Source organism: Hylaeus volcanicus, chromosome 8, assembly GCF_026283585.1.
Source record: "Hylaeus volcanicus isolate JK05 chromosome 8, UHH_iyHylVolc1.0_haploid, whole genome shotgun sequence".
Lineage (NCBI taxonomy): Eukaryota > Metazoa > Arthropoda > Insecta > Hymenoptera > Colletidae > Hylaeus > Hylaeus volcanicus.
Genome location: NC_071983.1, coordinates 6,270,535 through 6,283,688, shown reverse-complemented (window position 1 = coordinate 6,283,688; position 13,154 = coordinate 6,270,535). Strand labels below are relative to the sequence as shown.

At 44.5% G+C, this 13,154-nt stretch overlaps 2 protein-coding genes across 8 annotated transcripts in view; both read left to right on the top strand.

The window, feature by feature from the left end:
• Window positions 1–115: 115 nt before the first annotated feature.
• Window positions 116–11,664, top strand: LOC128880740 (cGMP-dependent protein kinase, isozyme 1-like). Of its 7 annotated transcripts, none has more exons than XM_054131127.1 (14): window positions 116–538; window positions 6,967–7,124; window positions 7,196–7,267; window positions 7,378–7,631; window positions 7,745–7,887; window positions 7,952–8,089; window positions 8,424–8,602; window positions 8,663–8,910; window positions 9,265–9,588; window positions 9,954–10,185; window positions 10,258–10,364; window positions 10,468–10,707; window positions 10,779–10,845; window positions 11,170–11,664. In XM_054131127.1, exons 2-14 carry the CDS (start codon window positions 7,014–7,016, stop codon window positions 11,263–11,265), a joined length of 2,211 nt encoding a protein of 736 aa, XP_053987102.1. In that variant the 5' UTR covers window positions 116–538; window positions 6,967–7,013; the 3' UTR covers window positions 11,266–11,664. The 7 variants fall into 7 exon arrangements, with proteins under 7 accessions (XP_053987102.1, XP_053987103.1, XP_053987107.1 ...); XM_054131128.1 differs by lacking the exon at window positions 116–538 and adding an exon at window positions 2,098–2,344; XM_054131132.1 differs by lacking the exon at window positions 116–538 and adding an exon at window positions 2,426–2,801 and having other exon boundaries at window positions 6,967–7,115.
• Window positions 11,665–12,033: 369 nt separating this feature from the next.
• Window positions 12,034–13,154, top strand: part of LOC128880652 (cGMP-dependent protein kinase, isozyme 1-like) — a 4,576-nt gene continuing 3,455 nt past the window's right edge. The window contains exons 1-4 of the mRNA XM_054130951.1: window positions 12,034–12,274; window positions 12,434–12,576; window positions 12,730–12,867; window positions 12,933–13,102. Coding sequence (XP_053986926.1) covers window positions 12,099–12,274; window positions 12,434–12,576; window positions 12,730–12,867; window positions 12,933–13,102 — 627 coding nt within the window. The 5' untranslated portion in view covers window positions 12,034–12,098. The remainder of the gene's footprint in view (window positions 12,275–12,433; window positions 12,577–12,729; window positions 12,868–12,932; window positions 13,103–13,154) is intronic.

Sequence of the window (13,154 nt, the reverse complement as noted above, 5' to 3'; positions counted from 1 at the left end):
GATTGACGTATTACGGTGGGGATAAGATGCCAAACGATCAAATTGCCAATACCCCCACACGTCAACCGTATCGCACGCTTCGATGGAAAACGTGCCGATGTTTTTCTGCTAGTTGCGTCGAGACCAGCCTGTCGATAACACGCGCGCCTAATACGCCTAACTCACGGATCAATTTCAATCCTAATCCGTCTTAACTTATTCTAATCTCGACCACGGCGATGTCAACGCCCGCCGAGACGTCCGTCTTCGCGTTAGTTTCGTCGAACGTTCGATTCGAATGACAGTCGACGATACTTTCTCCTCTTGGCGCCTCCGACACGCCGCGCAGAGGTACACGCGTTAAATAAAAATGAAAGCCGCGCATCGTTGACTCCGAAATCCAAATCGACTTCGCTATCGCGAATAATTACGGCACGGACAATGAATCGCGAAAGCGTGCTTTCGGCGATGCGCGCGAGCCGGCGTGTTTCGTGAACCGAGGAGGAAGCGTTTCGACGCGCGAGGTGGAGCCTTGCGAAAGTCGAGGAGACTTCGAAACGTGAGTACTATCGAGGAACGTTCTTTGATTCGCGGCTTTCGGGATGGAATCCTTGGCGGTGGTTATTTGTTTGTTTATTCGTAGGAGAAAAACCTCTTTGGAATGTTTTGAAACAAAACGAAATCGTTCTCCATCCTGAAAATTACGAACACGTAAATTATATTTTAAATTCCGTCGTTTTATGAGTCGTGGTATTTATACGAAAGTTGGTCTTAATCTAAAAGTATTGAGCTCGAAATGTCTAAGATTTCAAGTCTGGAGGAGTTGATATGAAAAAGATATTTTATATACGTTTTACGTATGCCACGAGGAATTCTATTTTCACCGACCTACAAAAGTAGGTACGAGTCCTGTGATTCAATTAATCGTGCTATTTATTCTGGTAATAGAATTACTTGGATTCCTTCTCGAGTCCTGTGCACTCTTTTGCACGGAATATTCGTGTATTACTTTCTAATTGCATTCTATCGTATACCTCCTTCGTTTTATACCTTTCATTAATAGAGAATATTGCTTCGCAAGCTATTATACGAGAAGACTCGTCGCGATATAGCGGGGCTTACAAGTTTGTTATAAAAAAAAAAAAAAGGAAGTGTAAAATCGAAACGCGATAAAGCCGGCTGGTTGGCGATAAGGGAACACCGTTTAGAAGATAAGAAAGTAGAAAATAGGAAAAGCCAGGCCAGCTATCGCTGTCTTTAGACGATCGTGAAAATTCGCACGTGTAAACGCGAAACAAATAAACGATTAATCCGATAAACGATGATTGTGCGTTACGAGATCCGAACAAGTCACTCTGCTTTCGTTTGATAAACCGGCTTTCGATTGTTTACCGAAGCCAGTGGGTAAAATATTCTCGTTTACACACGGATCTCGAACAACAAATAAAGAACGGCATAGTAAACACAAAGTCAGCTGTTTCGATGATCGTTCAAAAATGAAAGGGAAGCCGAGCGAAGTCGGCGATCTCAAGGTTGAATTTTTTTCTCTCGATACCTCCGCGATATCAGAATGCCGGAAATCCTTGAAAGACTCGGGAATTATTAAAACAGAACAACATGTACTTGATCGCGTTCACGGTGGTGATCGCGGTCGCGCACGCGTAAAAAGCTGGTTTTTTGTTTAGTGATTCTTCAACATTAATTCAAACGTCGGAACATTCGATATCATCTCCAAAGATCGTATTCGTAATACGAATGGAATGTTCGATAGTAGAGCACAAGGCAAAGCTAGGTCATCTCTTATCAATGATCGCGTTCTTTATCTAGAGTTTCAAGAATAATATACCTCATCGGATTGCAATCCGAGTACATCGAACACGTTGCCCTTTTAAAACTGTCGTTGGTAATTGCTAAATTACTCCGACGCGAGACCTCGCTCTCGATGCCACGACGAATTCGAATCTCTTTAATCGAAAGCCAACCATTTTAAAATGGTACGCTACCACGAATTCGGATGATAAGGGTACGCCCGGTACGTTTTCCTTCTCGGTGCAGTCTCGACGATTGCCCAAAGGCACATCAGTCGACCTATTTAACGAAAAGAGAGTAGGACTGGTTAGATAAGACGGCCTACCTGTCTGTTGACACTGCGTCTCTTTGTTATCGGCTAGATAAGATTTCTGCGTCTCTGTCGAACTTGAAACATCAGTTTTACTCGCGAATTCGCGGAGTGCAGCTCACCAGTTCCCCGGAGAGTGCACCGCGTCTCGTTCGATCCACGCCCGAGCCCGACTCCTCCTCGCGTTTCTCGCGCGATCGATAGATCGAAGTGTCCCGCGTCGATCTGAAACATTCAATCCGAAAGGTGAGTCACGGATCATACGCTGAGTCTATCGACAAGCGTGACAACAAAAATCACGAACTCGCGACTCAAAGGGCGAATTTCTGCGATCTTATGCGCCTTATCTCTCGGATCTAATCGGCCACGGGAGGGGGCGAGAGGGGAGGGAACACCATCGACCGAATAAAATCGTGCCGACGGCGTGTTTCGATTGCACTTTAGCGAAAACGTCGCGTCGGTGCCGATAATGCTTTCCGTTTTCCGCGAGCACGGACGTTCGGGTTGGCTCGCATTGCGCAATTACGAGCTAATGCGGGACAATTAAAAAAAGAAAAGAAAAAAGAACGAAAATATTGATACGGATAATATTGACAGAGTGACCGAGCGTCGGACACGAAGCAATTCGTGGAGTTTCGTGTCGCGAAGCGGAACAGGACGTTCCTCGAGGCAGGAGAGGCTCCCTGGCGAATTTACGATCAAGGTAAATAGGGCAATTTAAAAGGAAATCGAACAACGATAAAGGAACGAAAATATTGGCCGTGTCCTAAAAATAGACCGCGTACGCTTCGCAGCCAATGGGATACGTTTCGTGGGTGACGTTCGAGAGAACCACGTGCGCCACTATTACGCTCGAGTTAATTACACTTGCGATTCGCAGCTGATTAAACGCGACGGTGACTAAAGGCCGCTCGGAACGACGTTGCCGCGATGTTTTCTTTAATGCAGAACAATCGGTTCCTGAAGAGGCGCGCGAGCATCGTTAATTGCCGATCGCGTTAACGCGGTGCGTCGCGAATCGTTGGCCCTTCTCGTAGGAAAATTGTGTGCGTGACAATCAAGCGGACGACGAGCGTCGTCGAACAACCGGTTGAGGACGAGGTTCGCTCGAGAAAAGGGAGCGTTCGGGAGATTCGCGGGCTCGCGACTGTTTGCTGAAACGTTGCTTCTTCTTCCCAAGTATGTGACAATTTTTTTCAAAATAGCTCCACGCAACGGGACCGATATAGCTCGCGACACGTCGCTCGAGTCATCTTCGTTGCGACCTTCGATAATCGATCGTTCGAATTAATGAATAATTGAAATTGTTTTTGTTTGCTCTGTTGTAACAGAGTATGTTCCGAAAGACTGCAAGTGGCTATCGCGTGTCTTCTGTTTACCTATTTCATAAATATGCTGAATAATAAATCCACTATTTCACTAGCCATCGAAGCGAGTTTCACGGTTAATGTTACCAACTAAAATTCAACGTGACTTTCTCGGAATCATTATTTCAAATGACTAACCGTATTAACCAGTGCCAAGCGATAGCCAGCGATGAATCGATGGATTAATTAATGGCAGGGAAAAGTCATACGAGAACAAGACCAATTAAGATAATTGCATCGGTAATCGATAGTCCGTCGATTTTCCGAGAAAACGCAAACGTCGTCTCTATTAGCGACGTTATTTCTAGCGCGATGATCGATCGACAAAAATTGCTGCTCATTTTTCCAGTGCAAGAAACGGATCACCTTCGTTTGGTAATTTATCGCGCACGGAATGACAGCCGTCGCGTACTCGTCGTTCCTTGACGTTCGACGAGCGACATTCGCTTATTGTGCAACGAGAAATTACGAAACCTCGCGGAGGAACATCCTCGCGATTATGTAAAAAGAAACGAAAAGAAAAAGGCAGAGGGAGACGAGCATGGCGCGACGATGTCGGCGCTGACGGCTTCTATTATACGAAACTTTGACATAATCGTCGGCCTTTAACGATACAGGAAACGCTCCTCGATACGAACGTTAGCGCAGTTAGATGAAATCGCGACGGAAACAAACGATTTTCCAGTCCTACGGTGTTTCACGCCTAGGCGATTGAGCATCGCACGCATGAACGTCGGATTTCTTTTTAATCGAACCGAAACGTGACGTTAATAAATGAGCCCATAATTACGAAAGTGTTCAAAATTAAGTGTTCAAAATTAAGTGTTCAAAATTTAAAAAAAAAATGAGTTCATCAGTTGTCTCGCACCACATTATTTTGAACTAAATTAATTCAATGTACTTTTTTTTTCAAGAAATATATGACAGACCACTTTCGTAATTATGGGCACAAGTCGCAGATCGATTTGGTATCGAATGACTTCTTTGAAGACTATGGAATCAAATCTTTAAGTAGAACGATATCGAGTCGATGTTTTCTTGGAATAAAGTTGGGTTTAGTTGTGCAAATAATGAAAGAGGGTAATTTTGCTTGCGCAAGTCTAAGAGAAAATTGCCTCTCGCTTTCATAGTCCTCCTTGAAATTCGAATGATTGGGAGGATTATCTGGACATCTGGGAACCCGCTCGAGTTTGTTGCAACTGGCTTACTAAACAGGGTATAAACAATATTCGGACAAATTCTCCTAGCACGGCTAATCAAACATCCTTATCGACCTCACTCTTCGTAACGAGGTTAAAGTGCCATTCCGAGTCGAGTTCAATCTTCGCTTCTAATTTCAGCGTTTCTTTCTTTAACCAGAACCTCTCAATTCTTCAACGAATTCTTCACTTTTTCCAATTTGAATTGTTCCAACCATCCCAAAACCATACCAACCACGACGCTGCCATTTACCTGTGGTTTCGCGTGTATCTATAAAACTATTGCACATTTTTGCATGTAAAAAAAAAATATATGTAACCTAGTGAGATACGCTTCAATGACGGTGCAAAGTTGCAGCCCAGTATCTCCAACAGTTCTCGTTTCATAAAATTCCAAAAGTGCCTCGAAAGATGGGCGATGGTCCCAGCTAATTTTTCCTGATTTTTCGCAAACGTGCAAATTATTTCGAGAGAGGAGAACGCGATATCGTCCCGTTCGCGATAAGATCGACTCCAGCCTTCGTTAACTCGACGTTCGTCAACGACCAGCGGACTCGAAGATAATCGTAGGATGTTACGTAAGAGAACTACCTCGAACGTCGAACCGTTTGAAACGAACTCGTCCGCGAAATCCAAGGTATCCGTTTACCGCGCTTTGCCTACCGTGTTATTTTCAATAACAATCGTCCTGAAACTCGCTGGGTTCTATGGTTTCACTTTTCGAGTACCCGGAGGTTGCGAAAATGTGTATGAAAATACGTACTCTAACTTGAACGTTCCTTACGATAAGGGGAGGTACCTACATTGTACTTCTTTCTGATTACTGCTTCGTATCAAATGACTCATTTTACAAAGTAGAATACCTATAGCTTTAAATTGAATTGTAGTTATGATTCATTTCCTAATTTCTCCAAAAATACTCCCTTTTCCTATTGGCCTACAACAGTCGCTGCATTGGCGATACGAATACAAACAAGCTGCAGTAGTATCCCCTTAAAGTAGTTCATCTGATGTATCCACTCGTATAACATAGCGTCATTTCCATCGTCGAAAGTCGATCCATTTCACCTCGTTCAGCTCATCCATTCTTTCTCGAATGAAACTTGGAGTATTAGTTTTTAATCTGAAAAGAAATCCAAAAAATGAAGAATTGGTTCGCGATCGAGGATCGAAGTCGTCGAGGAAATCTTTCGACGTCGGTCGCCGATAGGAGCGAGAATAGTCCGGCCGCGAGAACGTGTTAATACGCAGTGACGTCAGCGGACAATATATCGTGCATAGAGCGTGATTAGCATAAGCATGTGACCAGGAGTCGATCGTGGTCGCTTCAAGACTTCCATTGCCGGTGTTCCGATCCTCCATCCAAGAGAAGGAACGGAAATAACGACTCGTGACTCGCGTTTGACGTTCAGTTTCAACCTCGCGTCTAGGTTTCCAACTCGGAACTTCTGAGCGTCCGAACGAACGAGGCTCTTATCTAGATACAAATTTCCCGTAACGAATAAAAGACAACGGAACGGACTTGGACAAAACGGAATCGACTCGATTATTTGCTCGATAAAAAGTACAATCCGAATTACCAAGTGAAACTGTATTCAACGTTTAACGAAACGGAGAGATAGAAGCCATCGACCCTGGTGCTATCGGACAAATAATCGAATAAACAGTTGCCATTGCGTATTTTCTAAACAGATTCACGGCCGTCTCGGATTGTACGTAATCCGCGCAATTACGATCGTTCCTCGAGTGCTCGCGATCCCTCCGTCAAATATTTGCACTCGCGATTTTCGTCGCAATAAAAGGAAGCAATAAAGCGATTTGTTCTCGAACAGCGCTCTGGGGAAACGATAAGCGCACTCGTTATCTTAATTAAAGGCGCGGCGGGGAGCAATCGGTGCCGCGATGAGCGAAAAATTCAGTGATCAAACGAAACGAGCACCCTCGATCGACGCATCGGTGATCGACGAGAGAGAATATTCGAGGGTTTGATAAGGGTTCAGACCCCTTCTCTACGATTTAATTCGCGACTGTGCGTTATTGGCAGACGTTGAATTTGTGATCTGCCTTTACGGCAGGTGCCTTGATCAGCCTGGGAGCCAACGAAATCGTGATAAGGTTATAAAAATCGATTCCTTTGAAAAGGACGTTGCTCTTGTTTAAATGCAATCTTAGTTTACCTCGAGCATTCCTGCGTTTAAACTTTAAATAGAAGAATACCACCGATGGTGCGATTGATATACTGATTAAAGCCGAGGAGTTAAACGCGAGATTGACACCGTGGTTCGCTGTGGACGTGTTTCAGGAGTGAAACGACCGTGCTTGCGACATGCTGTGGACGAAGAAAGTACGATGAGGTTCTCGTGTTTCCCGCGGCCAAGCATCCTGGGACAGAGGGGCAGCATCAATCTCACCCCTCGGCCAGGGTCCGACGATACGAACAGCGCGACCGGTGTAAGCATAGTAAGCGATCTTCCTAGGAGAATAGACCGTTTTTGAGAGAAGAACAGTCGCATGATCGTTGCTTTTTGCAGAATGGAAACGCGAAGAGCCCGGTGGTGACGAGCTACAAGCAACCTGGGGAACCAGATCTGACTAACGGCGTGGTGAGTAATCGATAGAACGACGTTTCGGTGAACTATAGAGAACTAATCCAAGGAAAATGAGTAAAATTCGGAAAACAAAGTACCACGTATCAAGGTCCTCTCTTTTTCAGATACGACCCTTGTCAGGTACCGCGGTGTCCAACGGCTCTGCGCCGCTCCTGAACTCCACTGGGAAAGGTAGAGCTCCTCCCCCGCCTCGGTCAAAGAGCAATAATAATCTTACCACGCATCATGAGAACGAGCAGGAACATGCCAGGAACTCCGACGGTTCCGATCAGCCTGCGCAAAATCCCCGAGGCGGTGTCATCGGTAGAACACCGACGCCACCCTCTGCTCCAACCCCCGTCTACGAGAAGGATGCCAAGTAAGTTCTGAAACAGAAAGAATTACGATTATGTTCGCAGTGACGATGAATCGCAATCGATAACCAGGGTCGAAACGTTAGCGTTTGTTTAAAGACGTGTATTTCTGGCGCAGGTGTAGACGGCAGATCAAGAGAGCCATTTTGGAGAACGAGTTCCTTGGTAATCTCGAGGAGAATCAGGTGGAGGATCTGGTGTCCGCTATGTACCCGAAACAGATACCGCCGGGCACTTTGGTGATTCGAGAGGGAGATATAGGTAACGCTTGACTGTTCGTATTCTACGACTATTACGAATACTGATCTATCAATGTACTCTTCAGGGTCCCATCTTTACGTTTCGGCGGAGGGGGAGTTCGACATCTACCAGGGCAACAAATTCCAACGAAGTTTCGGCCCTGGTGTAGCCTTCGGGGAGATCGCCTTGTTGTACAACACGAAGAGGCTTCGATCCATCAGCGGTAAATACCTTCCATTAGTTTAGAACAAATTAACATGTTTGACTATGCTATTCGAAAAAATTCAAAGACGATTTACTCGAAAACAAAGCCTCCCATGAAAAGTTTTTAGTTTTATATTTTCGACCTATTTTTTCGTGTGGAATCACCCACCCCCCTTTTCGTATGATCAACATTTACGATAGTATTTATTTTTACAAACCGATCAAACTTCACGAATCCTATCCGATCTTCAGAATTAATGCTTTATTTCCTTAGTGAAAATCTCCGTCACCTATATATCAATTTCAAGAACAAATGCTTATGTAGCAGAGCGTAACAAAGCGTGTATTTTCAGTAAAGAACGCCGGGAAAGTATGGGTGCTGGACCGATCCGTCTTCCTCACTATAATGATGAAGACGGCCCAGGAAAGACTAGAGGGGAACGTCCGGTTCCTTCGACGCGTTTCCGTTCTCCAAAAGTTGCCCGAGCCGAAGGACCACCTGCTCTCGAAGATTTCCGACCTCATCCGCGTGGTGAGTGTCTCCTAGGGAACTCCTAGAGAAATTTATCCAAACGGAATGCGTTTCTTCTAGGAATTCTTCCCCGCTGGGGCGAAAATAGTGCGGCAAGGGGAGAAGGGCGACAAGTTCTACATAATCAGCGGTGGAAACGTTAGGATCACGAAGGACACCGAGTACGGCGACGAGGAGGAACTGGTTGTCCTGGCGAAGGGTCAGTATTTCGGGGAGAAGGCTCTGTTCGACGACAAGGGCGAAAATCGCAGACACGCCAACGCTGTGGCGCTCGCGCCTGGCGTGGAATGTTTAACGTTAGATCGATCGTAAGTTGCCGTGAATTTAGTGAATTTTAAACTAAAGGTCGATTCAGACTATGCGACACGGACCGGCAACGACACGACAAAACATTAAAACACGCGTTTCGATGGAACTATTCACACTTAACGGACACCGACCTGAACGTTCCGTCAACGGGAATAGTATGAATAGTTCCATTAAAACGCGTGTTTTTAATGTTTTGTCGTGTCGTTGCCGGTCCGTGTCGTATAGTCTGAATCGACCTTAAGCCAGTATTCGGTGAACCGAGTGGCGATAAAATACAGTCTTTTATAAATCTAAAATCTAATAATAGGTAATATAATAATGTTTCCTCCTAAGTAAACCTAAATTAACCTCAGGTCGTTCTTGAACTACCTTGGCGGCCTCGACGAGATACGCAACAAGGACTGGTTGGCAGAATACGAGAAACAGAAGCGATCGCTGACCCCGACGAACTGGACCAACGAGTACTCCAACGTCACCCTGGCCGATCTGGAGACCAGAGGTACCTTGGGGTGCGGCGGATTCGGGCGCGTCGAGTTGGTCACCCTCCAATCGGATTCCGAGAAGAGCTTCGCGTTGAAGAAGCTCAAGAAGAAGGTGATGGTCGAGCAGCAGCAACAAGTACACGTCCTGAACGAGAAGCACATCATGCAAGCCTGCGATTCGCCGTTCATATGCAAGTCAGTATATAGCGAGGACCTGTAATCCCTCTGTTACATGGATTTTATATTGTGAATAATGTTACTTGCGTATTCATGAATTAATTATGTACGTATGTATGTATATATGTATTTAATGCATTCCCAAGGGGTTTGCATGGTCCCACTTCCGTTTACAAATTCTTTACACTTTATTCTATCCTTATCCTATCCTTATCCTATTCTTATCTTACAATTAATCTCTGTAAACAAGAAACGTAAGAGAAAGAGAACGCACGCTATCATGAATTAATTAATATTCGAATTGAACGATAAGTAAGAGAATCTGTAGACCTGTTGGATGTCTCTACGTGCATGTCGATGTGAGATTAATTTCTGTACTCTAGACTCTATCAGACGTACAAGGACGCGAAATACGTGTACTTCCTGATGGAGGTGTGCCTGGGTGGAGACGTGTGGACGTCCCTTCAGAGGAGAAGATACTTCGACGACGGCACCGCGCAGTTTATGGTAGGGTGCGTGGTGGAGGCTCTCGATCATCTTCACTTGCTGAACATCGTTTACAGAGATTTGAAGCCGGAGAACCTAATGCTCGACTCACGTGGATACCTGAAACTGGTAGCTGTCCAATTTGAAAGAATTACTCTTTGCTTTTACGGAGCTTGAATAATCCGTGGATCGTTCTTCCAGGTTGACTTCGGTTTTAGCAAAAAGATTGGACCACACAAGACGTGGACATTCGCCGGCACCCCTGAATACGTCGCGCCGGAGATCATTCTGAACAAGGGACACGACAGGCAAGTGATTTCGAGAACGTCAGGAGGAATGATTATTTAATTGACCGAAACCAATCGCAGTAGCTAGTCGATGCTAATTTATCAATTTCCGTTCCGATCAAAGGGCTGTGGACTACTGGGCGCTGGGAATCTTAATTCACGAGCTGCTGGTTGGCAAACCACCCTTCCGTGGCAGCGACCACATGACCACGTACAATAAAATCTTAAAGGGCATCGAGGTGGTCGGGATACCAAGTATCGTCAGCAAGAACGCCAACAGCCTCATCAGGAAGCTTCTTCGCGTGAATCCTTCGGAGCGTCTCGGATACCAAAGAAACGGCATCCAGGATATTCGAGACCATAAGTGAGTCTTTTGTAAATAGAAAATTCATTAAAGAAAGAGTAAAGAGTTCTAACGAAATTTTGTCCACGCAGGTGGTTCCATACATTCAATTGGCAGGCCTTGCAGAGACTAGCTTTGCCAGCACCGATCGTTCCAACGGTACGTTTCATTTTCACACTTCTGAAGATTTTTTTTATTAACACGTCAACTGCCACGCTAATTTTTTAGAAAATTTTTACGAGGCTACGATTTTCTTTTAAAATAATTGGAAAGCGTTCGACGTTACAACCTTGGCAGAATTCAAGAATCTTATTCAGATTGATTTTCTTTAACATCTCATCTTCAAGTTTTTGAACCCCCTAGCGAAAAATCCTGTCACCTATGTATGGGTAATGCAGCGGTGAACGTGTTAAGAAAAGTACGCGTCGTGATAAACCGACAATTTTCGTGATGATTAACAAGTTTTTCCATGGACTTTTCAAGGTACGAAGCCAGGTCGACACGCGAAATTTCGAGAGGTATCCACCGGATCGCAATATTCCACCCGACGAGTTCTCCGGATGGGATTCCGAGTTCTGACGAGAAAAATTACTGCGCGATGACCAGCAGTACGTGCTTTGTTCCTTATCTGTCGAACGAACGATAAGAGTGATTAGCCGCGAAAGTGCATTGAAAAGGACTCTTACAATGACAATCGTTAAACAAAAACCTAACGATAATAGGATTACCATTATCTTGGCCAGATGTGGTTATCACCGATGAGTACATCAAAATAGTTTTCTATTTGAATTTGCTAACCGACCTATTTTGGGTCGGTAAACCGCGACGCATATATCGACATTTAGGATCCGTAGGAAAAGTGTGTGAATGATACTCCGATGAACGACGACAACGATATTAACAGCCATTAGCGTTACGAATTGATAATAAATTTATACTTGAATTAATAAAAAGATTCACGACTACTTTGTTTCTGTACCCTGACAATTTCGTTACTTGCACTTGTATCTTCGCTATCATCAGAACGGACATAGGTACGTAAGGTTTTTACCTTGCTTAACCTCATCCGTTTTTTTTAACAATTGACACGCAAGTGAAGTCACAACGGACGAATACACGCGAGATTCTACCAAATACAAAGTTTTTCCAAAGCTTACAATGACATACACTTGTATTGTCATAAGGATTATCCATTCTTATAGAGAATATTTCAATGGCGACTGATCTGATAATTGTTCTTTCAAAAAGCATACTTATTCTACTTGAATCCTCGATAATACGAGACTTATCGAATACACCCGTAATCCGATTTTTCATAGATAAGGTCCGTGCAATTAAAACGGTCAGTCCATCATAGTACACGTGGCAGTAAACGAATAGTGACAGATGGTCTAGTGGCAAGAAACCTCGCGATGTATTACCTGTGTCTTCGAAAGGTCTTCCGAGGCAAGGTCCAATTCTTCGAGTCCAAACGGCGGGAGAGCGTCGAGTATTATCGAGATTTGAACAATCAACGTAAGCTAGGTGTTGTTGGTGAAGTGAACGTGTCGTCCGACACGCGGATCGCCGTCTTCAAGAAGGACGAAAAGTAAATGAATCGTTGCGTAAACCTGAAATGAGAAAAATCAACGTTTAAGTATTCCTTCTTTGGATCACGATTATTAAATAAATAATACAATTATCAGACGACGAAAGTTTAAATATGACTTCGTTCGCTCCCGAATTCAACATACTTAACGAATTGCAGGACGAAGGAGCTCATCAAGAATGCGATTCTGCAGAACAAATTTCTAAACGACATAGACGAGACGCGAATAGAGAACATCATTTCGGTGATGTACCCGAAACACGTTAAAGCTAATACGAGAATCATCTACGAGGGTGAAACTGGTGAGTCATCGATTCTCAGAAGCGTCGTGTCATTTACGGGCTGAATTAATTAGTCAAAATGTGTTATGATCGCCCGTTGGTTCTAAAGCGAGTAACAAGGAATTTTGTAACGAATCATTTATTAATATTATCAATTGTCACGTGTCGGGCCAGGTTCTCATCTGTTCGTGTCCGAGGAAGGCACATTCGAAATCTACGTGGGCAACACATACCACGGAAGCTTCGGCCCCGGTGTCGCTTTCGGGGAGCTGGCCCTCTTGTACAATACCGAAAGATTGTGCTCCATCGACGGTACTCAAAGTCTAAACATTGAACCCAGAATCGTCTTACTGACGAGACACTCGTTTCTTCCCCAGCGAATACGAATGGAAAGCTCTGGGTGCTTGACAGACACGTGTTCCAAACCATAATGACGAAGGGCATCGAGGAGGCCACGCAACACAATCTTCAACTGCTTCGTCGTATCAAGATATTTAAGGACCTATCCGAAGAGGCGCTTCTGAAAATATCCGACCTAATAACGGTGGTACGTGAGAAATTGTTGTAAAAGACTCATCTAACAAAACATTCAACTCCAA

Bases quoted from the DNA above. Each gene is read 5' to 3' on its own strand.
- LOC128880740 (XM_054131127.1), top strand. From the start codon at position 7,014: ATGAGGTTCTCGTGTTTCCCGCGGCCAAGCATCCTGGGACAGAGGGGC. The intron at 7,632-7,744 runs GTAAGTTCTGAA...TTTCTGGCGCAG, and splicing joins GTCTACGAGAAGGATGCCAA to GTGTAGACGGCAGATCAAGA. The intron at 9,589-9,953 runs GTCAGTATATAG...TCTGTACTCTAG, and splicing joins GATTCGCCGTTCATATGCAA to ACTCTATCAGACGTACAAGG.